General features: G+C 44.8%; 2 protein-coding genes across 6 annotated transcripts; both read left to right on the top strand.

Annotated features, from left to right (window-relative positions):
- Window positions 1-1,457: 1,457 nt before the first annotated feature.
- LOC103984544 (uncharacterized) lies at window positions 1,458-8,428 on the top strand. 5 transcript variants are annotated; one of them, XM_065150587.1, is made up of 15 exons: window positions 1,805-1,943; window positions 2,090-2,189; window positions 2,702-2,813; window positions 4,379-4,491; window positions 4,597-4,719; window positions 4,786-4,988; window positions 5,349-5,424; window positions 5,823-5,909; window positions 5,983-6,063; window positions 6,161-6,193; window positions 6,875-6,928; window positions 7,014-7,055; window positions 7,727-7,805; window positions 7,878-7,948; window positions 8,023-8,428. In XM_065150587.1, the coding sequence occupies exons 3-15, from the start codon at window positions 2,789-2,791 to the stop codon at window positions 8,086-8,088; spliced, it is 1,053 nt and encodes a 350-aa protein (XP_065006659.1). In that variant the 5' UTR covers window positions 1,805-1,943; window positions 2,090-2,189; window positions 2,702-2,788; the 3' UTR covers window positions 8,089-8,428. The 5 variants fall into 5 exon arrangements, with proteins under 5 accessions (XP_065006657.1, XP_009400334.2, XP_065006659.1 ...); XM_009402059.3 differs by lacking the exon at window positions 2,090-2,189 and having other exon boundaries at window positions 1,460-1,943; XM_065150588.1 differs by lacking the exons at window positions 1,805-1,943; window positions 2,090-2,189 and adding an exon at window positions 2,220-2,373.
- Window positions 8,429-16,155: 7,727 nt separating this feature from the next.
- On the top strand, window positions 16,156-17,399 carry LOC135638097 (uncharacterized). The gene is made up of 3 exons (XM_065151045.1): window positions 16,156-16,345; window positions 16,429-16,717; window positions 17,020-17,399. The coding sequence occupies exons 1-3, from the start codon at window positions 16,237-16,239 to the stop codon at window positions 17,243-17,245; spliced, it is 624 nt and encodes a 207-aa protein (XP_065007117.1). The 5' UTR covers window positions 16,156-16,236; the 3' UTR covers window positions 17,246-17,399.
- The last annotated feature ends 6,802 nt before the right edge of the window (window positions 17,400-24,201 follow it).

Below are 24,201 nucleotides of genomic sequence, written 5' to 3' on the forward strand. Positions count from 1 at the left end.
ATGTCGTCCCGATCTTTGCAGGGCGATGTTGTACCCGGTCGATATCGTTCCGATCTTTATGGGCGACGCGGTACTCGAGCGGTGTCGTCCCGATCCTTATAGGGTGGCATCATACTCGAGCGGCATGATGCCGACGTGATCTGCTATATTGATCTTTATGCTGATATGACTGTGATCGGTTGGTAGAGGGTAGGTTGCCAAACTGTGTCCTATCCCCTCGGAAGAACTCAAATGGCACGATGTATTTGATATATGGGAAGTCAGAATCCAAGGTCGGGATACTGTAAGAAACATAGGTTTCGTCAGAAGTCAACAGAACATATCTCAGGTGGGTTCCCATATCAGTTCCAATTCCCGAAACCACAGGGAACATGAGAACCTCATCAACACGCCATGGGGCCTCTCTCCACTGTGGGTAGGGGCTGCTACTCCCCGCAACTGTTGCTTCCCCCATGTGATGGAGCAGGTGGCGTGCACCATGGAATCATCTTTGGCCCCTCACGACGGTCAAGTAGCCACAAGCCTCCTTGTTGTGCTACCTGAGATCAAGGAAATGAATAGTATGGACCTGTCGAGCAACACCTCTTGGTTAGAAACGAGACCGATCCATCTGACATCTGTTGGCTCGCAAATTTCACCGAAGCCAATAATTCGGCTCTGCTGCGTGAGGTCAGACCACTTTGCATGTTTTCTCATTGCAACATCAATTACATTGCATCAGAATAAGACATTTGATTTCTTTGTTTGCCACCTAAACAAAGATGTAGCAGCACGCTCCGCCTCCATATAGCCCGGAGAAGTCTCCTTCGCCAGAAGCAGAGATGGAAATGGAGCCCGAGGTCACAAAGCTCTCTGGAAGTGCTTCTGCAGAAGAGGCCGTGGAGGAGCTTCACGGTGGGAGAGTTCTCTCCGCTGAAGAAGGTGATGGAGCAGTTCGCTTGAATATTGTAGTGAGCAAGCAAGAACTCCGGCCGATGGTCGCGTCGCTGAGCCACCGCGATCACCGCCGCAGCAGAGCTTTGAGCAGTCGCTGCATGTGCTCCGCAGGCGGCACATGAAGAGAGCTGAGAGCCGAAAGGGCGGGCGTGGGTGGCTGCCTGCTCTCAGAAGCATCCCAGAGGAGGATTGAAGTTTGTGTTTCATTTCTCCGTCTTCTCCAAGCCTGTATTCTCTCATGGGCTACTCTACGTTTAGATTCCTGATCATTTATAGTCCAATTCGACACTCAATTCCCTTTGTGACTCATTTGACCAACACAAAGAGACCACATATCACAGTAGTGTAAATCCCCACAAGAATAGCCTGTGCACGACTTCTAAAGCATGGCCAAGAACATGCTCTTTGGATTCCTTTACGCTCGGACGGTTAGGATCGTCTCGACGTCTCTCTTTAAGATAAGCGCTGAACAGTCCGCATCCTATGCCAATCCAAAAGGTTGCGCTGCGTCGTGATGCGGAGGTACACGCTTCGAGCATCAGCATCATTGATGATAAGCAAATCGCAGAGCTCTTGTGCCCAAAAGGTTAGACGAGGACTCGCCACCAACACCAGAAGCGTCTCCACTGACGCCCACTCAACTCGACCAACTCCCGAAGTAAAAGCGAGAACCGCAACACTCCATTCCTTGCTTAAAAGTAATGTCTTCCTCCGTCTGTACCTCCTGTCTTTCTGCTATATTGTGTGGAGAAGCTTCTGCTCCTCCTCCTTGAGAAGTTTACCATCTCAAGCATCCGGTGTTGGAAGAGAAAGTGGGTGAGAGGAACAGAGATCGCCAGGAAATGAAGGACCTCGGGGACCTGCTCCACCTGTTCGCCTGCGCCTTCCTCTTCCACTTCTCTGCGTTCATGGTGATCCCCGCCATCACCGACGTCACCATCGAGGCGCTGTGCCCCGGCCGGGATCAGTGCTCGCTCGCCATCTACCTCAGCGGCATCAACCAGGCCGTAAGCTCCGTTCGCCGTTACTCTTTCTTCTCTTCTCTCTTCCGACGAGTAACATTCTCTCTTCCTCTCTATGCTTACCGTTAAAGTGTGGAATTGGATGCTCCGTTTTCTTCTCCTTTAATTTCTTATCGTTTTGTGAAGTGCAGCTACTTGGAAGTTGTCTCTGTCATAAGAAAAATGAAATGGAGCTGATAGAAACAGAGCCTTGTTTTGTTTCCGTTAATATTGGGGTCCCGACACCAAGCAGTGAGTGACGACAGATAATATGCATCCAAAAACTTTGTTGTCTTCCCCTGAGAGCCATATGCATGTCCTTCTCACCGGAGATTACAGTCCGTATGGTGGCTCCTCTGTCTTCCGTTAAAGCATTCTTATCTTTAACGTTCTTCCTCGGTCGTGTTTCGTGGAATCTGTTCGCTGCCCGGAAAAGGTGGGGTTGGGTCTGCGACTCAGTTAAGCCGGGAGATTCTGTTTGCTTCCTTGCTGCATTGCGTGTCTCCACTGTCTTTACCTCTCTTTGAGTAACTCCATTGCTGTGTCTCTATCAAAGACACTAATTATTTTTAACACAGTCGATTGGTGGAGAGAGCACTTTGTTCTATGCTTGGCAGTAAAGCACTCGCCAGAGCGTGAAACATGATTTTGGTCTTCGACCCCCTTTTGAGATTAAAATCATACAGTGTCTTCACTGCTATGTGATGCTTTTGTGACCGGTGGTCGAAGCACCTAATCGACTTTCTTCAACCCATTTCTTGCAGATCACAGGACTGGGAACTCTTGTTGTGACTCCTCTGGTTGGCAATCTCTCGGACAAATATGGTCGAAAGGCTCTGCTTACCCTGCCGATGACCTCTGCAATTGTTCCATTGGGTACGTTCACCTATCTCATAAACTGCTCTCAGTTTCTTCCTGTTCCTTCACTGATAACTCTTGAATCGAGTTTGGAATGGGTTCACTGCTATCAGTTTCTTCTTCGATACTTTCTTTCTACAGAACTCAAATTCATGAGTTTTCGACCGATCATCGACTCTATTTTTCACTAAATCGATACATGGATGTCTCCAAAATCACACTTGGAATTCTTTCTGTCGAAAGTTTCCGGATATAGAACGAGAGGACTTGCTAGATAAATGGGAAATGGAAGTAGGTGTTAGATATTGATGTGTCAAGGTGGAAAGTGCACCGTATCTCGCTGATCACTATCTTCAACCTAACGAATTCACCTTACCACCATCCTTCCCAAGCAGAGGTGGAAGGCACCGAGAGCTAACCATGCCTTCCACCGTTCACCAATCCGCACAGATTCCAGTCCTACAAAAGAAGACTCAAGGACGAGAGAAAAGAAAAGAGAGAAGAGGAAGATGGGCCACTTGGGTACCAAAACCCATTCACTCCACCCCTGCTCCTTCATATGCTTCAATAAACAATGGACCAGCCACCATCTCTTGCCCCTTGCACTTCTACCGGGATGTGCTATTTCTGCAATCCGAATCGACAAAGTCGGGATCGTGATGATCTGCCACAAACACATATGGAGCCTACTTCCCAGGGAAGCTGGGCCATGCGTGCCTTCTCTTTCTCTTCCTCCTTTTCCTTCTTTTTTGTTCTTCATGTGTAAAATCTTTAATCCTTGCTCCTTCTTCTTGTCTGCAATAGACAACTAAACATGCTCAGAATGGTGGCTACGCACTCACTTCAGCTTTCATTGATTCGTCTACATGCATCCCACTCCCATTCTGCCATTGCTTCGTTTAAAGCTTCTAAAGTAAACGATCAGATGTGTTGCACTCCTTTAATTGTTAATCAATTCGTTAAGCTTTATCAATTAGCAGCCCTGAATAGTTCCTGAGCCACACAACTCACGTGGGGTAAACTTCACAGGCATTAGTTATCTTTAGTATTTTAATTTTTATATTTTAAAAATTATATTAAGATTCATATAATTATAAAAATATAATATTAAAATTTTTATCTTAAGAATCAAGAAAAAAGTTTGTTTGATGTTTCACTTTCGTAAATATAAAGTTGTCACCGTTACTTTTAAAAATATAAAACTTAAAATACATATGTAATTTGTTGATAATCTTAATATGTGAAGAGATATATATGTAAAATATTGATAATATTTTTATAGTTACGGTAGCAATACAACATAAAAATCATAAAATATAAGAAAAAATCAACTCCCGTAAATTTTAGGGCTGATGTGGCTGTTCGTAGACCGATGCGTCAAACCATGCAGTATAACAGGGCGACTCACCCTGTCTGTATATAAGAACGACGCACTACCATGTGAGCGGAAGGTGACGTCACTTTCCTCTTTGGGATATGGAATTGGGGCGCAATCGTCGAACCCACTCGATTCAAAATCGCCGTTATTGTCACGAGCAGATGGATCTAATGTTAACGGCTGTTGTGACACGCATTGATCGCAGTTGTGTTGGCTTGCGGCCGGTCGAGAACGCACTTGTACGCCTACTTCGTGATCAAGATGGTCAGCGGCATGTTCTCCGACGGCAGCATGCAATGCCTCTCCCTTGCTTATGTGGTGCGTCACACAAGCTGTATTACTTCGCTAATGGTCCCATTCATGGCTCGAAGCCGAGCCCTGCTTTGCTTGCTGCTGAGACTTGTTCTGCTGCGCTCCACGAAGGCGGATAAAGTCTGCGAGCGGAGGCGGGCGTCGGCCTTCGGCGTGCTCTCCGGGGTATCCGCCGCGGGTTTCGTCTCCGGCACCGTTGCTGCTCGTTTCCTCCCCACCTCCCACACCTTTCAGGTCTCTGCCTCTCCGTCCCTCTCTTACTCTATCGTCTGTTTTATTTAACCTCCCTCTTGTGTCCAGGTCTCGGCCTCCGTGGCGGCGCTCGCAGCGGTCTACATGAGGGTCTTCTTGGAGGAAACCGACGGCGGAGCTGCTCTCATGGACGAGGAGTCCACCCGCCCCTTCTGCTCCCCTGCAACTGATGGCGAGTCGTGCCCGAGTTTGCCGACCCTTAAGAAGAAGGTCCCGTCTCTGGGTGACATGATCTCCCTCCTGAGGAACAGGTGAGTGAACAGATATGTGGATTTGCTTGGCCAATATTTCGATTAAATCATCAAAAATTTAAATTTGCTGACAAGAAATTTTCTTGATAACGTAAAGGTTGTGTTGGTTGGAAAACCAGCAAACCATTATCTTCCCTGTTCTTCTGTGTTATTTTGGTTTTTATTGAGTATCTTGAACAAACTTTCAAGCTCAAGTAGCAACTTGATAGTACTAAATGAGAATAAAATGATGACTTCTCAAATAAACAATTTTAGTGAAGTAGTTGTCGATTGAGTTGAATATCAATGAAATTTCTGCAAACTTAGTTAATGTATCATTACTGCTGAAGAGACCTCATACTTTGACTGCTTGCCATGCAGTTTGACCTTAACAAGAGCTGCAATTGTTGTGTTTTTCAACAGCCTTGCTGACAGTGGCTTTCAATCTGCACTATTGGTATCATTACTCCTCCAATTCTCCTTGGACTAATTACAAATTGCTTTTCTGATAATTAACTTAACTACCTCTAAATCTGAATAATGGCATAGATACTGTGTGAATGCTGCACTGTTCATAAACTAATGGCCCTTCCCCAAATCATAATACAATGTTAATTTTCTCCGCTTGCTGTGGCATTTTCTGTATGGATGGAATCTCCAGATATCTTACAGGAGGAAAAGCACATTTCATGCTATAATGAAACAATGAACCAAAACAGAGTTGATACTTGAACAACTTGTTATTTTCACATTCAAATCTAGGTTATAATCTTTCTAGTTCAATCTTTAGTTTGAAGTCTAGCTTTTCTGAGGACATCACTAGGTTTTTTACTTACTTAATTCTGTATTCAATAGTACTATCTAAAAGCACAGTTCCACTTCAACAAAGACCAGTTTGCTGATTTGCTGCTTATTGCTGGTGGTGCAGGAGCCTTTTCACAGGTCTGAGCAATGCATTATGTAAATGACAATTTTTGTAAATGGATATATTTCTTAAGAATGGCATTTTTTGCAGCTACTTTTGATGCCCTCACTAGCACCTGCTATAGGCGAGGAGAGACTGTTAAATGTAGGCCTCTTGGCAAGCTGCGCACATGTAATTGGGACTCACTATAATTTCATTTACTAATACTTATTGGTTAATCTATTACTGCAATGTTTTTACTATCTGAATTCTTCTCCAAATTTTGCAGATCTTCCTTTACAGCATTGCATGGTCGTATTGGGTACTTAGCTCTTTCAACACTCTCATCATCCCTCAAGTGTAGATCAAAACACACACACACACACACACACACACACTCCTATACATATATATTCCAATTTAATATACTTTAAATCTCTATTTTTCTATTAAAGTCATTTCTTTGTAGGTTCGCTGCCTCCAGATTCTACACTGCCATCATTCCTCCTCTAAGTCTGTATACACACACACACATATAAGATTTTAACACACTTTTTCAAGGATATTTATGTCAACTAAATCTCGAGATACGATGCTCATAAGTTACAAATCGGTTCATCAGGTAATTTTAGTGTCCGTGAATGCTTAATATCAATTTTCAACTTCACAAACATGTGAATGTTTAAGAGTACACCCAACAATTAAACTAGCATGGATCACAAGAGATGCAATTAAGAGGAAGATTATGACAAAGTTATTATTTCATAAGTAACAGTCATTTAAACTAGTTCATATACTATTTCACAAACATGTGAATGTTCCTTCCCAATATTTGCCTGATAAACTTTTACCCATTCTGTTATCTCAATAAATTAAATCATTAAGCTAAATGAACTGTTGCGATGAGAGAACTGAAATTTAAGTGTCGGCATTATTGATGAATTTATAAAGGAGCAATTATTGTTTTTCTTTTGGGATGAAGCTTACCAAGGTTATCTTGCAGGTCCCTTATTTTGCTTCCACATTTGTAATTTTGGGTGTTTTTATTCACCCATGTGTAAGTAGTTTCCTTTGCATTGATATGTTACTCTTAGTCACAAACAATATGGCTGTTTATATTGAACTTCTCAATGCTAATGCAGATTAGGAGCATTGTATCCAAAAAAGTCAGATCCAATGAACAGGTACTAGTAAGTTTGTTGATGCTGAATTTTCATTATAAAGGACTTGCTTGATTTCTGAACAAAAAATTTCAATTTTATAACTGTATTGCAATCTTGATATGAACATTTACTAGTGTTGTTTGATTTCACATCTCGTATGCTGCTATTAAATCAACTGGAATGTTTTAGCTGGCTTGTGAAAAAGGCTTCACCATTAATATCGCCTATAATCCTTTCAGTGTCTATTACATTGAAAGACTATTTTACTATGTGCCATTTTGAGCTCCAACCACATGGTCAACTGATTCAGTGTTATCTTGAACAAACACTAAGGCAATTTGCCACATCTTTAAGTAAAAGAAAAGGGTCAGTTCAGTGCACAAAGACTTCCACCGATGATAGGATCTGAGGAGAGAAGTCAAATCTTATGCAACCTTACCATTGCAGGCCATGTGGCTGTTTCTATGATTCAAACTCTGCTCATTCAGGTTGCAAAAGAGGAACTTTAGTTCATGTGATGCCAAGGCTGGCCCATATCATAATTGATAGAAGAACACAGCTTAGTCCTGTATGTTAATTATCTGGGACCCTGATTGGTGATGAAGCCTTCTACAGCTAGAATTTCTTCACAGCCCAAAGACTTTAATAGCATGCATTTATTTTGTTTTCTTTAATATGTGTGTTCATTTCAGGGTATGGCTCAAGGATGTATTACTGGCATAGCTTCATTTGCTAGTATTCTTTCTCCACTAGCCTTCACCCCTCTCACAGGTAGCTAATTGGTGATGCTATTAGCTTCATGTGTTTAGCATCAACTTAAAAATGCCACCTGCTTTCATGCAGCTCTGTTCCTGTCAGAAAACGCGCCATTTACCTTCAAAGGTTTCAGTATCATGTGTGCTGGGTTTGCATCGGTAAGTAACTTTAATGTTGTTAGTCCCTAAAACTTTCGGTAAAAAACTGTCACTCATCATTTTTTCTCCTTCAGCTCTTAGCCTTCACATTGAGCATTACAATGATGTCAACTACGACGATACCGTATCAGAAAGTGTAACGGTGCAATACATGTACAGTACATGTTCTCAAGAATGTAAATTCCCGTTCAGCTCGTGTTCCTATTCTCAATTCTGTGGTCTCTAGCATGTAAGAAACTGGAAGCTGCAAGAAGATGATCGATCAGTTGATACTTGAAGGATGAACTGAGGAAAATACTCAGTTGTAAGACCTCTGAGGAGTTCTCTCACAAGGCAAAAGCTGATCGCTTTTCTTTGGATACTGAACATGATGAAGGAAACAAATCTACCACTCTATGTAATATGCTCCTTGTCGCCCTGTCATGTATGTCGATAGTTTCATGTATGTATGATTTGCTATGAGCTTTTAGCCTTCTGCTTTATCATCTGTACAAAAAAAGTTGTGTGGATGGTTGGTTTGCATTGGAGCATCAGTGAAGCATTTCGTACCTGTTTTTGAACCCCAAAAATAATGATATGATTAAGTTGATTTGAGATGGCAAACCTTCTCGCCAAAATTGAATTCTTTGTGTTCGCAGTACTTGTGTGCAGATCATCTTAATATGTTAGCTTCACGAAAGTATTCATCGAACCAGATTGTGGATCGGGTTCAGTTTCACAATATTATCGGATCCGGATCCGACCCGATCCAAATTTGAGGCGACTTCGGATAAGCAACGTCAGCAATTCTCGCTCGTCCTTTCGCCTCGTGGCATCTCATTTCTACTTACTCAACAAGATTACCTTTCCGGTACTCCATGGAGCCCTCATGTGGGTCCGAAAACAAGCCGATCACAAGGCAGGTACGTTCGCGAGTCAAACGTTAATAGGTGACGAAAGCTCTTTTCTTTTGTGGTGGTCTCTATCCGCCATGTCGCCCGGCTTCCTCTACCGACCAGTCAAGACGCGTGTCACGTGATCCAGGGACTCATGGAATTCTAGATCCGATCATGACCGTCCATTGTCCGGGAAGTGAGCAGTTATAACGTGAGGTCGCCTCTCTTCCTCGCCCGTCGCAAACGCAAGACGAAAGCAAAGAGAGGAAAGGAAGTCGCCTCCTCATGCGCTCTTCCCTCCCGCTCCCTCTCTTTCATCGTCGTAGGGGTCATCGCGCATCGATGAGGCCGAGGAGGGCAGTAAGCAGAGGGTGGGACGAGCACGCGGTGTCGGAGAAGGTTGGCTGCCTCGCGGTGACGAAGGAGATGAGGTTCAGGCTCTACATCCTGCGGAGATGCGTGGTGATGCTTCTCTGCTGGCGCAAGTATGGCAAGTCTTGATGACGCAGAACGACGTAGGATAGGAAAGATCACGGCGACACGGCATATTTCCTTATCGCATCAGACGTCTGTCTCTCTCTTGATCTGGCTGTATTATTTAGGCTAAGGGGAAGGAAACTAATGTCTTGCATGTGCTTCATGGTCCAATCTTATTTGGTTTCTGCCCTCCTTTTCATAAGCATTTTTTGTATAGACTGATTACTGCAAGCATGAACAGCTTTTCTTGTCATGTTCTTTCAAGAACTTGTGCTACAAGTTGGAACACTTATAATTGTATGGAAATTTGAAACCTCGTGTTCTATGTTCAGCCAATTGAGTTTTTGTCCTGAGATTGAAGTTGCTCCATGCACCACCAAAGATGGGAGTGCACGAGAATGGTAAAGACGAACAAAACCATCTTATTAGCAACTTGCCCATCATATTAAAGGGGATGGAATAAGTTGGTGATTGGGAGTGCTCTTCTTTCTGGTTCGTAAAACACTGTGACTGTGGACTGCGCTTGCTATCCAAAAAGATAAAGGAGTTCGCATTTTCTTGCTAGGTGGAAACAGCCCGCGTATCTTTGCTCATATAAAGATAGATATGGTTCCCATGGCAACTTAGCTTTTAGATTCTGTCTCTGATATATATGTAGTTCGGATGAGCTAGAACCCCACAACCATGAAATCAATCAAATAACACCGAAAAGGTATAATCCATTAGGGTTAAGTCAGAAAAGAGAAACTATAAGAACAAATAAAACTAGTACAAACAATAGCTTCTCCACTTATCTTGCACTAAAGGATCATATGGAGCAGGCAACTTGAAATAGATTCTGGACTAGAAAAATAGGGTAAGCTTGGATATGAGACTAACTAGCTACGTTTTATGTAATATAAAACATGAGCTTCACTCGATCATTGCAGAACAATACGTTCAAATAACCTTGGAGAATTACTTGCATTAATAAATAAGCTAAGATGCTCAGCATATGTTTTATTTCATGTGACGATGATCTGGAATGCATTTTGGGAAGTCCTCGTTTCACCGAGAGAAACCTTGTTGATTCTGTGAGAGGTATCCATCGAAATGTGTGAGTTCATATCACAGCTTCAGATATGACCTATTTTTTTACCCCAAAAGAAAGTCATCTATTTCTCAGATTAAGTTTTGTGCAGAGGATTGTGGGACAGAGTTGAATTGGTGGCAGTGCATAAGTCAACGATTTCATCAGTGAACAAATATTTTGTTGCAAGTTTCTTTTGACTTCACATCTCCAACTGAAGATTTGCACCAGTGTACTGCGAAACAAAAGGCCGATGATTCCACCTGCATCAACAAGTGCAAGCATGCAGCATAGAATTATTGATGCTGGACCTCTTGTGGAGTCTTCTTTCAGCTTGACGTGCACTCTGAAGTCGAACAAAATAGAATATTCAACAGATGAGCTGGAAAGTGGAGATAATTATTATAAGGTATCGGATCCTGAATCAATTTCCATGAACACATCTGTTTCTTAGTTTGGAAAGATGAGACCTGTGATGTCTCTGAAGTCAAGGTCGGTGAACCCACAAATCCTAAGTATAGTATGTCTCAGCAGGCATAGAATTCTGTAGTTATATCTGATGCGACAATGGAGAGGGAGAGTGGTGAGAGGGAGGGTAGACTTCAATGGCGGTTGCGTGATGAGACGGTAGCGCATTTATGTAGAAAGATGCCTGCTATTATATCGTTGCTCAGACAAAGATTCCTTCATTTACTGCTCTTTGTGGAGTCATGCCCTCGTTTACTCCGCACCCTCGTTTCATACGACAAACACTCGCAAAGAACAGAAATCTCATCGACTTTCACGTCATCCCAATCTCTCATTACCAAAGAAAACACTGTACCTAACCATTTGACGAGGCTAGGTTGACGGTGAGTGAACCATCGGCTCTGACATGTGACGTTATTGCAGAATGCACAGAGAAGACAACCTGAAGGTTGCAGTTCATGCATGGTGTGTAGATAGCCTCTGCTACATGTACACATACGTCATTCTGAATCAATTCATTATACTCTCGGTTATGTACACATACGTGTTCATAACCGTCTCTCTCTCTCTCTCTCTCTCTCTCTCTCTCTCTCTACGTTCGCTGGTCATTTATATCTCGGTGAGAGAAAGAGGAAGGAGAGAATATTTTGAGGAGGTGGTTTACAATTAATGCTGCAGACTGTCTCTCTCCTTTGGCAGTCGGGCGTTTTAAATGCTTTTGCCACCGCCATCGACCTCCTTAAATTCCACCACATTTCCTTCCTCGCCTACCCACCTCGCTTTCCCCTCTTCATCTTCTCTTCCTCCTTACTTGAAAGGAGAATGCAGCGTCTCTCTCCCTCGCTAACAGAGTTTGGAAGAAAGGAGAAGAATCAACCATGAAACAGTCACTATGATGTTGGCCCGGCTCGATCAGAAAGCACCACCATGCACGGCTAAGCAAAAGACGACATGCACTGCATTCTGATTGAGCCGCGCCAATATCTTAGTAACTTTTCGTTCTTAAACCTGTTGCAGAATCAGTATTCAGCCTGCATGCAACTCTTCCACTCAGGTACTTGTATATATTAACTCCTTGTTCTTGTTATCTGACATACAAGGCATACATTTCTTCTTTTGCATGCCATAAAGATACATCACCATGCATATATACGCACAAAGGAAGATCAAAACAAGCCTGATATATGTGATGGAGATGGCATCTTTATGTGCGTAGATGCCGGGCAAAGATTGTTCTTTGCTTTTAATTGTCATTTGATGCACTCATGACAATCTCATGTTCATAAATCCAGCGACTATATCTCATCACTCGAAGTCTCTGCCGAAATAGCAAGCACACATATTGCATGCATGCGTTGGGTTGGGTTTGTAGTATTGATCTGATTGTGGAGTCTGGTAAAAGATTCAAGAAGAAGTGCTAGTTTTCAGAAGAAAAGGGGAAGAGACTCCTCCAGTGAGATATCAGATCCAAGGAGTAAGCTTTTGTATTTTCTATCCTTTAGGTTGTGTTTTATTTCTTTTTTTATTTTTCGAAATAAATGCGGAATGTCACTCCCTTTTCATTATAAAAATGTAAAATAAATAAATAAATAAAGCATTAAGCAAGTAGTGTGGTGGACACGAGGCTCTTATGAGGAGTGCAATGGCAAATGGCTCGCCAGAATGGTTGATGTACGTTTCTTGCATATCTGTTTTCTTTGTCCGGAGAACATTAGGGCAGAAGAGATGAATAACGTACGTAACGTAAGCTCTATCGTGCGTTGAAGAGTTGGTTTCGGTGCGCTCGAGGTTTGCTTAAACACAATGGGCTGTTCTTGTTCTTATCAGTATGAGATTGAAGACTTGCCCCCCTGTTCTTATGTTGCACAAACGGTGCTATAAGGCTTGCTTGCTTCAACATCTGCATTAATGTCTTAACCCAACTTTGGCTGACACAGTTGTTCTATTCTGTACACAAACTTTCCGAGTTCCTTGCCGTCTGGGGAAAGGATATATATTCGTCTCGTATTTGCTTGCTATTGTTGCAAGATGAACACCTTTTTCTTCTTCCCCTTTGTTCCGTGTCATTTCCTACCATTCGTTCCTCGATTTAGTCGTCACAAGTTCTATTACTGCGTCCTGCTTGAAACCGAGGAAGAGCAGCATTTCAGAGAAAGGGACCTCGGTGGTGTCAGATTGGGCTGATGACCTTTCTGATAGAGCTGCCCATTCTTTCCTTCACATTTACTTTCCATTTCGACTGTTGACTCTCACATGTCATTTTGTAGAATTTATCCTCTGTAATTAAAGCTTTCTTCTTTCTTGAAAAGAAAGAATGAGTATTGCTACGTGCTCATGGAAGTGGACATGAATCGCTAAACCTCCTTGGAATTCTTGGCACAGCTACTTCAGTACCTTGTTATTACTATTTGATTGAGAAGGGAGGGGTTGTTCTCTCTCTCCCTTTCTTTACAATCACCACAGTTGCTCCGTGCACTACCGAATTCAACATATACTCGTGCCGAATGATGCTTGTTCTGAGTGCAGATTCGAGAGACATTTGGTGACACTTGGCGAGGAAGAAGGACACGGATCAAGGTAACAATGACCTTCTAGGCTCGGGTACCCTAGAGAGGGTGTCGATCGAGCAGTGCCTGCAGATGAAGGCTTAGAACTCCGACCCGCCCGGCACGGCGCTCATCTTCAATCTGGCGTTCGCGTCGCTGCTGGACCTCGAGCAGGACGAGGAGATGATCGCCCGGAGTAAGAAGACGCTGAGCAACGTGTTAAGCTTTTTCTACATGGACAGGATAAGCTTTTTCTCGCTAAATGATATAGGCAAAATTGCAGTCACGTAATTTATGAAGGCGTATGCAAAACGACTGATGGTGGGATAAAAGATTCAATTAGCTAACGAAAGTAATGGAAGATTACTTGTTTAGGGCAAAACATAGATATCAAAGAAAAACAAATGATCTTCCATTTCTCATATCGCTAGTTGACATTATCTTAACATATATGAAACCGAAACAACTTTAGCCGACAAGACTCAAGACAGCTTAGATCCTAATTTTGTATGTACCCTAATAAGATATATACTATAGAGAAAAATATTACAATGACAAACACATTGGTAAAAACGTCACTATTCACTATCAAAAGATACATAAAAAATAAAAAATGATTTTATTAAGTATAAAAATAATATCCCAAATGGACTCAATGATCATACACAAAGGACATTAAAGATAAGGGTAGACTCAATGATCACTTAACAATTTTATTGACCAAAAATAAATAAATAAATGAATTCACTCACATTTTAGGATACTGTCGGCCTCATTTACCTTGTAAAGTATGAGATTTTTGTAAATATTTTGATCATTTTTTAATCTGCACAATGATAACTCAACACCCACCACAAATTAGTTTATAAGATAAAAAATCAAAATAGTACAAAATTTAAAATATATTATTGTTAAGGATATTATATATCCTCTTCTACATTTAAGATGTAGAGCGACATTGCACAACATTTGTATCGTGTATTTACATCGGTGTCGATGTAAATATTGAGTGATCTTTATCTTTTAGCATCATTCTTTTCATCCATAACACCTGTTAGTGATGTTGTCATCCATCACTATCGATATCGTCCATCATCACCGATTATAGCATTAAGATTATATTATATTTTTATTAGTAGAATCGATAATATTAAAATAAATATATCTAGATATTTCATCTTGTAATTATAAAAATATTAATATAAATTTTTAAATATATAAAGATCGAGATATTAAGGTAACTAACTAAAAATCCCTATCTTATTTTTATTGTCGTAGCCTAGTGGATCTAACGAGTCATATCACGATGCTGGTCCAAAGTGCAAGCCTCGGACCCCTCACCATCCCATTTGACGCGGTCTAAGTGGTGAGACGAGGCAGCGCTCGGTAAATCAATATTATCTCCTCCGTCGGCGGCCTTCTTCGTCTTAAAATAGTTTCCTGTAGAGGTTGGATCCAATCGAGAGTCTCAACAGTATGACACGCTGCACTACTCCCCATCGCGAGACCCAAAATTCCATCCAGCTTTCCACCCGAGAAATCAACACCGTCACGCCCTCAGATGGAGGGGATCACATGTGGATAGAAGCGACAGATCTGTCTCCAACACTGTACATTACATCTCTCCCTCCCTCCCGACAACACCTCCGACGTCGACCGTGAGGCGCCGGACTTTGGATTCCTCACCACCCTCCAAACGAACATCTGTGCGTGCCCTGCGGGCAATGGCTGGGCGAATCTCCCCCCATTCATTCACAAGCCTCTCTTGGCTTTTTCTTTTTATCTTCGCAATTATTGACCTGCAAACTTATCGCCATCGATGAGACTAGAAGAGCCCAACTGCAATGAGTTTCTCTTCCTTTTCACGCAACGAGAGCACCCAAATCGTACTAAATTTACGAGTCTGAAGTTAGCCGACGCACCTTCTCGTACAGTATTTCCCCACACTCGACAACATCAATCTTCAACATCAAGTTATATTTTGTCGCGAAGCTGACATTATTGGCTTTATTTCCTGACAAAAAGCCGGCACACAGCACTCTGACGTATATTGTGGTCCATCTTCTGTATCTATGGGAAGAACCCAAGAAAAAAAAGAAGAGCTCTCAATACCTTGATGCTCTCGTATTTAGTCAGACATTAATTTTAGTTTCTGAGTTGGAAGACTTATAAAAACATTATATAATTTTTGATCGCTATAAAGTGTTGGAATCAAAACTTGTAGTCATGGAAAACATGTCACCAATAATGTAAGGGAAGCTGGATTATCCTATTAAAATATCTTCATAACGAGGACCCAATCCTAATCTGACATTTACGTGATTTGGAAGCGGATAACTTCAACAAAAACGTGAGGGGCAGTCACGACAGAGAGATGAAGATTCGGTGAGGAGAGGAAAGGAAAGGAAAGGGACCCAAAGGTCACACCCATGGGGTCCACTATTCGTAGGCATCCAAGGCTAGCATTTTACCACCGTCACGTGTCCGGGACTGATGGAGCCGAGCCCACTGCTGGGTCCATCGCGTCATGCAATTGCAAGGCAGGTTCTCAGAACCATTTATGTGGCTTTGCCCGTTGCGTACCTCACCGGGCCGACCCAGACATGGGAACCAACGGACCACGTGAGCCTCCACGTGACGACCCGCCCGTGTCACGTCAGTCCTACCTCACGCTCCGCTACAATACGGAATATTCCGTTGCAAAATTCTTCTTCCAAATCAGGTTCTCGTCCCCCTCATCTCAGCCCGCCTCCTCCTATATAACAACCCCCCCGTTTCTTCCCTCCCTCCCCTCAGCAAGAATCGGGACAGCGTCCTACCTTGCATATTCGTTTCACGAATTCTACCAAATACATGATGAGCGTCGATCGCGCCGAGAGGCTGCTGGAAGAGGCATTCAAGATCCAGGGCCGGGACAAGAAGGGACGCAAGATCCTCCGCATCGTCGGCAAGTTCTTTCCCGGTACGAAGGGTTGATCCGCATCCTTTTGTTCGTCTTGTTTGAGTCTTTCGATCTGTCTCTGATTCCGGATTCGTCTGCGACAGCGAGGGAATTGATGGGCGCGGGACAGGGTGGAGGCGGCGAGGAGGCGCTGCAGGGTTTTCTGGAGAGGAGGGTGTTCCCGGAGATCGGCGGGGCGCCGTTCGTGGTGGTGTACATGCACTCCCTCGTGCAGCGGTCCGAAAACTTCCCCGGCGTGGCGGCGCTGCGGTCGGCCTACGAGGCGCTCCCTGCCGCCGTCCGCGACGGGCTGCGCGCCGTCTACTTCGTGCACCCGGGCTTGCAGGCCCGCCTGTTCTTCGCCACCTTCGGTCGCTTCCTCTTCAGTGCCGGGTGAGTCACGCCTACCTTGCCGTTAACGTTGCGCCGGGATCGTGTTCCGCTCCTCCTGGCGCACCGAGTCGTTCCTTCCACGGCGGAAAACGGTTTTCGATCAGTTCCAACCCAACGGAATTGTCGTTAACGGGATAAGGGCTCGTTCTATTAATTAACGAATAATTAGGGGTTTAATTGGAATGCTTAATTCTATCTACCGAGAAAAAATGGCCGCATGACCAAATTTTATCTCTATTGTTGGAGCTATTAAATTGAGATTTCTCCCTCCTTTATCACATCCTCTCACTGTGGCGATACAGGTTGTACCGGAAGCTGCGGTACGTGAGCCGCCTGGAGTTCCTTTGGGAGCACATGAGGAGAGGGGAGGTGGAGGTGCCCGAGTTCGTTGAGGACCACGACGAGGAGCTGGAGCACCGCCCCCTCATGGACTACGGCCTGGTGGAGAGCGACCACCACCACCGTGCCTTCGACGACCCCGCCATAGGCTCCGCCGCCTCCATGCACTCGCTCCGCTGCATCTCCTAGCCCTGTGGGAGGACCAACCCCCTGTTTTCTTACTTGTATTTGTTACTTCGGATTGCGAAAGGCCGTAACTGTAAATACATATACATATAAGAGTAGCTTTTAAATCTAAAAGCGGTTGTGTCGGTTTGGATCAATCGATGATCGATTGGATGGAGGAGCAATGTCCTATTATACATAATTCCAACCTAACCAACGTAATCAGTTGGAGTTTGATGTTAGGACGGTCTTTTGAAGCCATACGAAAACAATCTCAGGATGTTGATAAGGATTAAGTGTTTTATTATAGGGCGTACATTAAGGGATTCCGATAAGGATGAGTCGTGGCTTCCAAAACATAGCATGACACACATCGCACATCCTTGGCTCGTATAGACGCGTTCCACGTATACAGTACGCTTGTGCGGGTCACTCGGTTGCATTATTGGCCATGGAGCCACCCAAGGACGGACAACGTGGGGGCCAAATAATAACTTGGAAGTCCAGATCAGTGCAGACATGATAACGAGAGCTGCCCACAGTTTGATGCGGATAGGGCGGTAGACTCGGCTCTCCTCTCCAATCTTTTCCAACCATATGGAGACTGGAAATATTTAAGATTGTGATGCCGAATCGTCGTTGTCAAAGTAATAATACTTATAACCACTATAGCTTTAACGTTAAAATAATGCAATATGCTTCGATTCGATGGGTACTAAGCGGTTTCAGCTGTGCTGAAGGAACTGTTTAACGATAAGTTATGTTTTCGATCAGTGCTCATTCTATACTCGTTCACGTATAGTAATTGTTCGATTGCTTAGAGAAGAAAAGAGATCAATATTTTTTTATTATTTCGAATATAAGAGAAGGCAAAGCTATTTTCTTTCTGAAAATATGATTTTTTTTGTTTTTCAAAAAGAACAAAAGACTAATTTCTTAAATATTTGAAACATTTTCTAATGGTTTTCTCATTTTTCGAGGAACATAATTCATGGTGAAATTTTGAGGAGTTTGCTCTTCAATGTGGAATTAGTGCACCAGCAATTGTTCCAAGCAACGACACTGTTCAATTTCAGTCTTTTGCTTAATGCTGGGATGGATGATAAGGATAAGACGAATGCTGATTCGGTTTGCATAAAACAATAGCATGAAGCTGAAGTATTGCGGACAGTAACAGCAGCCCACAACGATGACAACATCCAAACTGGAGCATACCGAGTTCGAGTCCAAGGTCTTCTAAGCCTTCGATAAGCTATTTGTAAGCTTTCACGTCGTCCGCATGCGCTTAAGAGCAGTGACCGAAAAGACACTCATCCTTCTCTCTCATCGTAGAACGGGTTTGACCTGAGACTGCCGGGGAAGATGAGCCATGGATACTCATCACTAGATTCTCTGCCTTAGGGTCGCCATCTCCAAGACATCCACAGTGAGTTATGTCGCACTTGGCCATCCACGCATACTTGCTCCGTTCGACATCTTATTTATGACCTTCCACGCCTCATACTTCCTCCTTTGGTGAAGTAAATTTGCTGCGAATTAAATGCATGGCGAGAAAGGGGATTTAGACGTGGAAAGAAGCTGGTTGACGAGCTGTTGTGCAGCACAGGACTTCATTCGAAAGTGATGCTGGGGGTGAGGGTCGTGGCACCATGAATGGTTGTAGATGAGAAGACAATTGTGCTACGGGGTACAGTTCCTTCAGTGCCTTCTGTTTACCCTTTTTGCCGTTCTTGAGTTCGTTCATCAAACAGTAGCTGAAGAAATTTGAATATGTTGGTGAACCTTTGTGTCGTCGGAGAAGTGTCACGGTTTAGTCCAATCCCAGATGCGCAAGGTTGCCCACGCGGACACTATGGTCACGTCGACGTCAGGTCGGGTTAGGTCAAAGCATCGTATCCTGAGCGCGGTTCTCCCTTGGGGGTTGCTACTACTTCGTTATATAAAGGTCGAGGTTGAGAGAATGATTTCTCGACTCGACCCTTTCGAAGTTCAAGTCAGTGTTGTAGAGTTAGGGGGAGTTGAGTGTCCACCTTCATGATCAAAGAGGGTTAGCTTTTATATCTGTGAGGATGAGTTGGCCGTACAAGGTCAATTAACTGCGATCGACTTCTCGGGCGGTCAACTTAAGCTTTTGTGAGAGCGTCGATCGACTTGCATGGATCGACGTCGCGTGGTGCATCCCCTAACTTTCCGAGACGACTGTATCATGATGATATTGTTCGTACGGAGGGGACAACGAGTAGCTGTTCACTATGTGTGTGCTACACTGTCACGACCTTAGCTGGTTTTGCCTAAGGCGTGCGGCACCCTCGCGCGTCCGTCCGCAAAGGTCAGCCTCCCCGAAGCCTCCCATTGTCCCTTAGGACCAACAAAAGAGAGAACGGGTTAAAGAGAACGCCTCAATCGGGATCCACAAGCAAACATGTCCGAAAAACACTTCATAGACAATGCAAATTACAAACAGACTTTACAAGCTCTGAACAGTGGCACAACAAAGGGTAAAATGGTCCATTACAGACCGAAAAGCTCTCGCACGTGTCCACATGACACAACCTTTATTTACAAGCCTAAAGAGGCCACCAACCCAACTAAAATGGGACTTATAAGCCTTCGGCCGCCCCTCTACCTGCTATACAAGGCATGAACATGCCAAAAGACAACGGACAGACATCAACATTACATCCAACATCTTGTTTAGAAGTTTGTCCGTTACATTCTCCCCCACTTATCCCTTCGACGTCCTCGTCGAAGCCTTTGTGAACACTGCAACTCTTCGCCTTTGCTTAGTCTTCAATCTTCTGCTCCAGCTGCAATGCGCCTCCTGGCTCCCAGCTGCTCTCCGCTGCTGTTTCTGAGTAGTCGAACCTTTGATCCGCCATGCTGCTTCAACTCGCCAATGACTCTGACTCTAGTGTGGGGTTGGCTGAGTTGTGTTGATCCTTGTCGATTCTTACGGATCCACCAAATGAAGGAAAAGACCATCTTTTCTGCGCCAGTCTCGAAAAATTTCCACATGCTGCTTGAACTGGGTGGATGCTTGTTGGAGCTTTAACAAGCATCGCCTCGCAAACTTATGAAGTTTTGGGTCCTTCCTCCACAAAATCTGTTCATTGACTCTTCTTTCAGTTAGTTGTCACATCCAAGTAGGTTCGCATCACTTCCGCTTTCGATTGGCATTTCGTTGGGAAATGAAGCGGACGATCTACTCTCAGTAGCACTGAACACCGTTGGTGAGGATTTGACAACTATTGTCTTCCATTATCTTCGAAGGGTCTTTGAACTTGTGCAGAGCTCCTCTGCTGGATAGATAAGAGAGCTGGGGTACTCGGTTTCGCCCATTCTCTTAAGAGTTGAGAAGGCAAAGGTTACTTTGACTTCGCCCGCCTCCTCGAGGTTGTACTTCATGCATCGAGCTGGTTACTGGTCTTCGCCTGCTCTTTGCTCACACTTCTGAAGCACTTGAAGTGTTTGCACTCCTTGCGTTGAGTTAGCTACTGTGATTCACCTTCTCAAAGCCATTGAACTTCTGGAATGCAGGAAGTTTTCACCCCAACTTGGAGTAATTCTCTAATAGATGAGGTCGCCTCTGGGATTGTACCGTCTTCTCCATCAACCCTGCCGCCTACTCCACTGAGTAGCAAAGGTACAGCACCGCGTACTGCCTACTTCGTTCCTTGGTCGTGCACTCTTGCATGACCCGAAGTCCTTCACTTACGGCTATCTTGATGAGAAACTTGTTGACACCGGTCTTACGAAGTTTCTTGGCCTCTGCCCTTCAGCCTTGTCTCGGTACTTGGAGATTGCCTCTGCATGCTCCACCTCCTCGGCCCCTTTCACGACCAAGCGCTCTCCCTCCATGAGAGCAAGGGATCAATGACTTGCACGGAAGTCCCGCCTCTGCGGTACCATGGCGCTGCCATGCCCATGGCCCTACTATCCGTCGCCTCGCCTCTGTATCCCTTTTCTTCACAATCAGTAGAGATGTCTCCGTGGCACTCCTCTGAGTTCACTTCCATTCTAACTGATGCTTGATTTTGGGTAGCTAAGTCCCTCTGGACTCGTCGTCGCTTCCTCGCCCCTTTCGACCCCCTGCTTCAACACCTCTGTGTTCTCTAAGCAGTCTGTTTGGTCGATGGAAAGACAGACTGCAACTCCCATGCATGGCCTCTGCCATCACGTTGTAGAGTTTGCACTGATTCTGTTCTCCTTAGCTTCCTTGGTAGCAACGTTCGCTTACTCGACCTTGTCCTCTGACTTGTCGGGCTCCCTTAAGCGAATATGAGCTCTGGAGCAGTCCAACTCTCCAGCTGCTTCGATCATACCTCTGTATGATCAAGTCCCTCCCATGGAACTCACTGGTACTTGCATTCGAACTTTTCCCTTGGTGGAACACAGCCCCCATATGCTGATGACCAAGGCTTTCATCCGATGCAAAATTCGATGCACGCCCGGAAGACCCGCCTCTGCGGTACCATGGCCTTCACTCCTTGAATCCATAGCCCTTCTTGCCGTCGTGTTGTTCATCGAAGTGGAGCTTCCAGTAACTCTCGATCATACCTCCATATGATCTCATCCCTCACGGGACAGATTGTGTGTATCGCATTGCCACGAACTGTTCCACCACGATCCGCTGCACCATGTCGCCTCCTGGTGACATCTCCATTGCATTCTGATCCTTGTGGAATAAACTCGAATTGTGAACCCTTCATGTGTGGCCTCTGCCAATACATCGCAGGGTCCCTTCCACCTTCGATTTTGTTCGCTCCTCTGGCAATCGACCTTCATCCACCCACTCCTGGGTCACACCTAGATGAAGCACCGCTCTAGGACAGTCCGTCGCCTAATAGCTCTCGAAGTCCACCGACTTCACTGTAATCTGTGCACCATTGTCTGGATCCTGGGCCTCTGCCCCTACCAGCACAATCTCCGCTGCGCACTGCTTCCTTCATAGCAACTCAAATGGCAACACTGTGGCATATTCTTCAAGAGTACCCGCCTCTGCGTCCTCTTGCCCCGTGCTAAGGCCTTCTGAACCCAACTTCGCCTCCGCAAGTTGAGTCGCCTTAGTTCCTCCATCAAATGCTCTTCCGAGTTAAGGTGCATGTGCCGCGAAGCTCCCTTCGTCTTTGGCACCATGCAAGATGAGTCCGCTCCGTCAGGATGAAGGACCCATGGAACAACATGATCCTACCCTTGCCTCTGCAAGAGTTCATGTCTTTGACCTCTGTCTAAGGAAAGCACTGTGCTTCTGCTCCATGTTCCAACTTCTCTGCGGGCTCCCTTCGGGCGACTTGGGTACTTCGCCAAGTTACACCCAAGTTGCTCCGCTCCTCGTTTTTGCATTGAGTCGATGGTGGCCCTCGCGCCCACCATTTCACGGGTCAGCCCTCCCTTGAGTCCGATCTCCACATCGACTCTAAGTGTACCTTCATAAGTTGCTTTAGGTCGCTCCCCCACTTGATCTCGCAATGCATCCACCAATGCATTCTCTCGAGCGAGATCATGCGACAACTCCTCGCCGCTTGCTCAGTCCATCGAGCTTCGTGAAGTTGTTGTTTGTGAGGTACTCCTCCTCAACATGTGAAGTCCGTCTCACATGATTCTCCCTCTGGAGTGCCGAGACTTATCCCTCCTGGATAACTGTCTCGTTGGAGCAACATCTCTCTTCGTTTTAGAGACCACCATCCCCTTGGACTACTCCGATCTGCTAAACAAACTGTGCATTGTTCTGCCTCTTGCAAACGCACTTGCTAGATTGCGCCTCCACGTCAATACAGCCACCGCTGCACCCCTCAAGGCCTAGCAACATGCTGAACTCATTGCACACTTCAGCCTCCTACGGACGTATCCTTCACATGCCGAAGAGAAAGTTTCAATGCTCCATGGCGCCGAGTCTCGGTCGCCTTGGGATGGCCATGAACATTCCATCGTCCGCATACAAGCCCATGCATGAGTACCAAATTCTTCGAGTTAGCAATTCCCCTCACCTCTGTGAGCTTTGCATAACTCTTTTGGTCGTTGAACAACTTATTCCACCTTGGATGGTCTCATTCTTGCCAAGCGCCTCGCTTGCCTAGAGCACCATTAAGTATAGTTGTCAACGTTGAGCCGTAGCTCAAACTCAGCCATCCCAACCTTTGTGCGCTCCAAATTCTTCCAAGCTTGCCTGTTCTCGTGGTGCCTCTTGCGCGAAGGGTTGGCCATTCCTCTGAATGCCAATCTCAGATGCTCGCTCCTCTGAGCGACTCTTTTCCCTACATCTCCATGCCCGTTTTCCCTCAAACGGTCGCGCGTTGTTGACTGCCCTCAATGCAGCCCCGCTAGGTCCCCCACATTTGCATGTCAAGTGTTTTTATGAGTGCTTGTCCCGCTCTGATACCATAATGTCACGACCTTAGCTGGTTTTGCCTAAGGCGTGCGGCACCCTCGCGCGTCCGTCCGCAAAGGTCAGCCTCCCCGAAGCCTCCCATTGTCCCTTAGGACCAACAAAAGAGAGAACGGGTTAAAGAGAACGCCTCAATCGGGATCCACAAGCAAACATGTCCGAAAAACACTTCATAGACAATGCAAATTACAAACAGACTTTACAAGCTCTGAACAGTGGCACAACAAAGGGTAAAATGGTCCATTACAGACCGAAAAGCTCTCGCACATGTCCACATGACACAACCTTTATTTACAAGCCTAAAGAGGCCACCAACCCAACTAAAATGGGACTTATAAGCCTTCGGCCGCCCCTCTACCTGCTATACAAGGCATGAACATGCCAAAAGACAACGGACATACATCAACATTACATCCAACATCTTGTTTAGAAGTTTGTCCGTTACAACACGTCACATCGAACTTAAAGTCCATATCGACATTTTTACGTCCGTTTGCCTAGATCCTTGGGTGATACCAAAATGTGTCGTATCAGAATCTAAAGCTTATATTCTTAATTTGATTCCTTTTTCGTACCCAATATATGCTTGCAGTTG

The sequence above is a fragment of the Musa acuminata genome, chromosome BXJ3-5 (genome assembly GCF_036884655.1).
Source record: "Musa acuminata AAA Group cultivar baxijiao chromosome BXJ3-5, Cavendish_Baxijiao_AAA, whole genome shotgun sequence".
In the NCBI taxonomy this organism is placed as follows: Eukaryota; Viridiplantae; Streptophyta; class Magnoliopsida; order Zingiberales; family Musaceae; genus Musa; species Musa acuminata.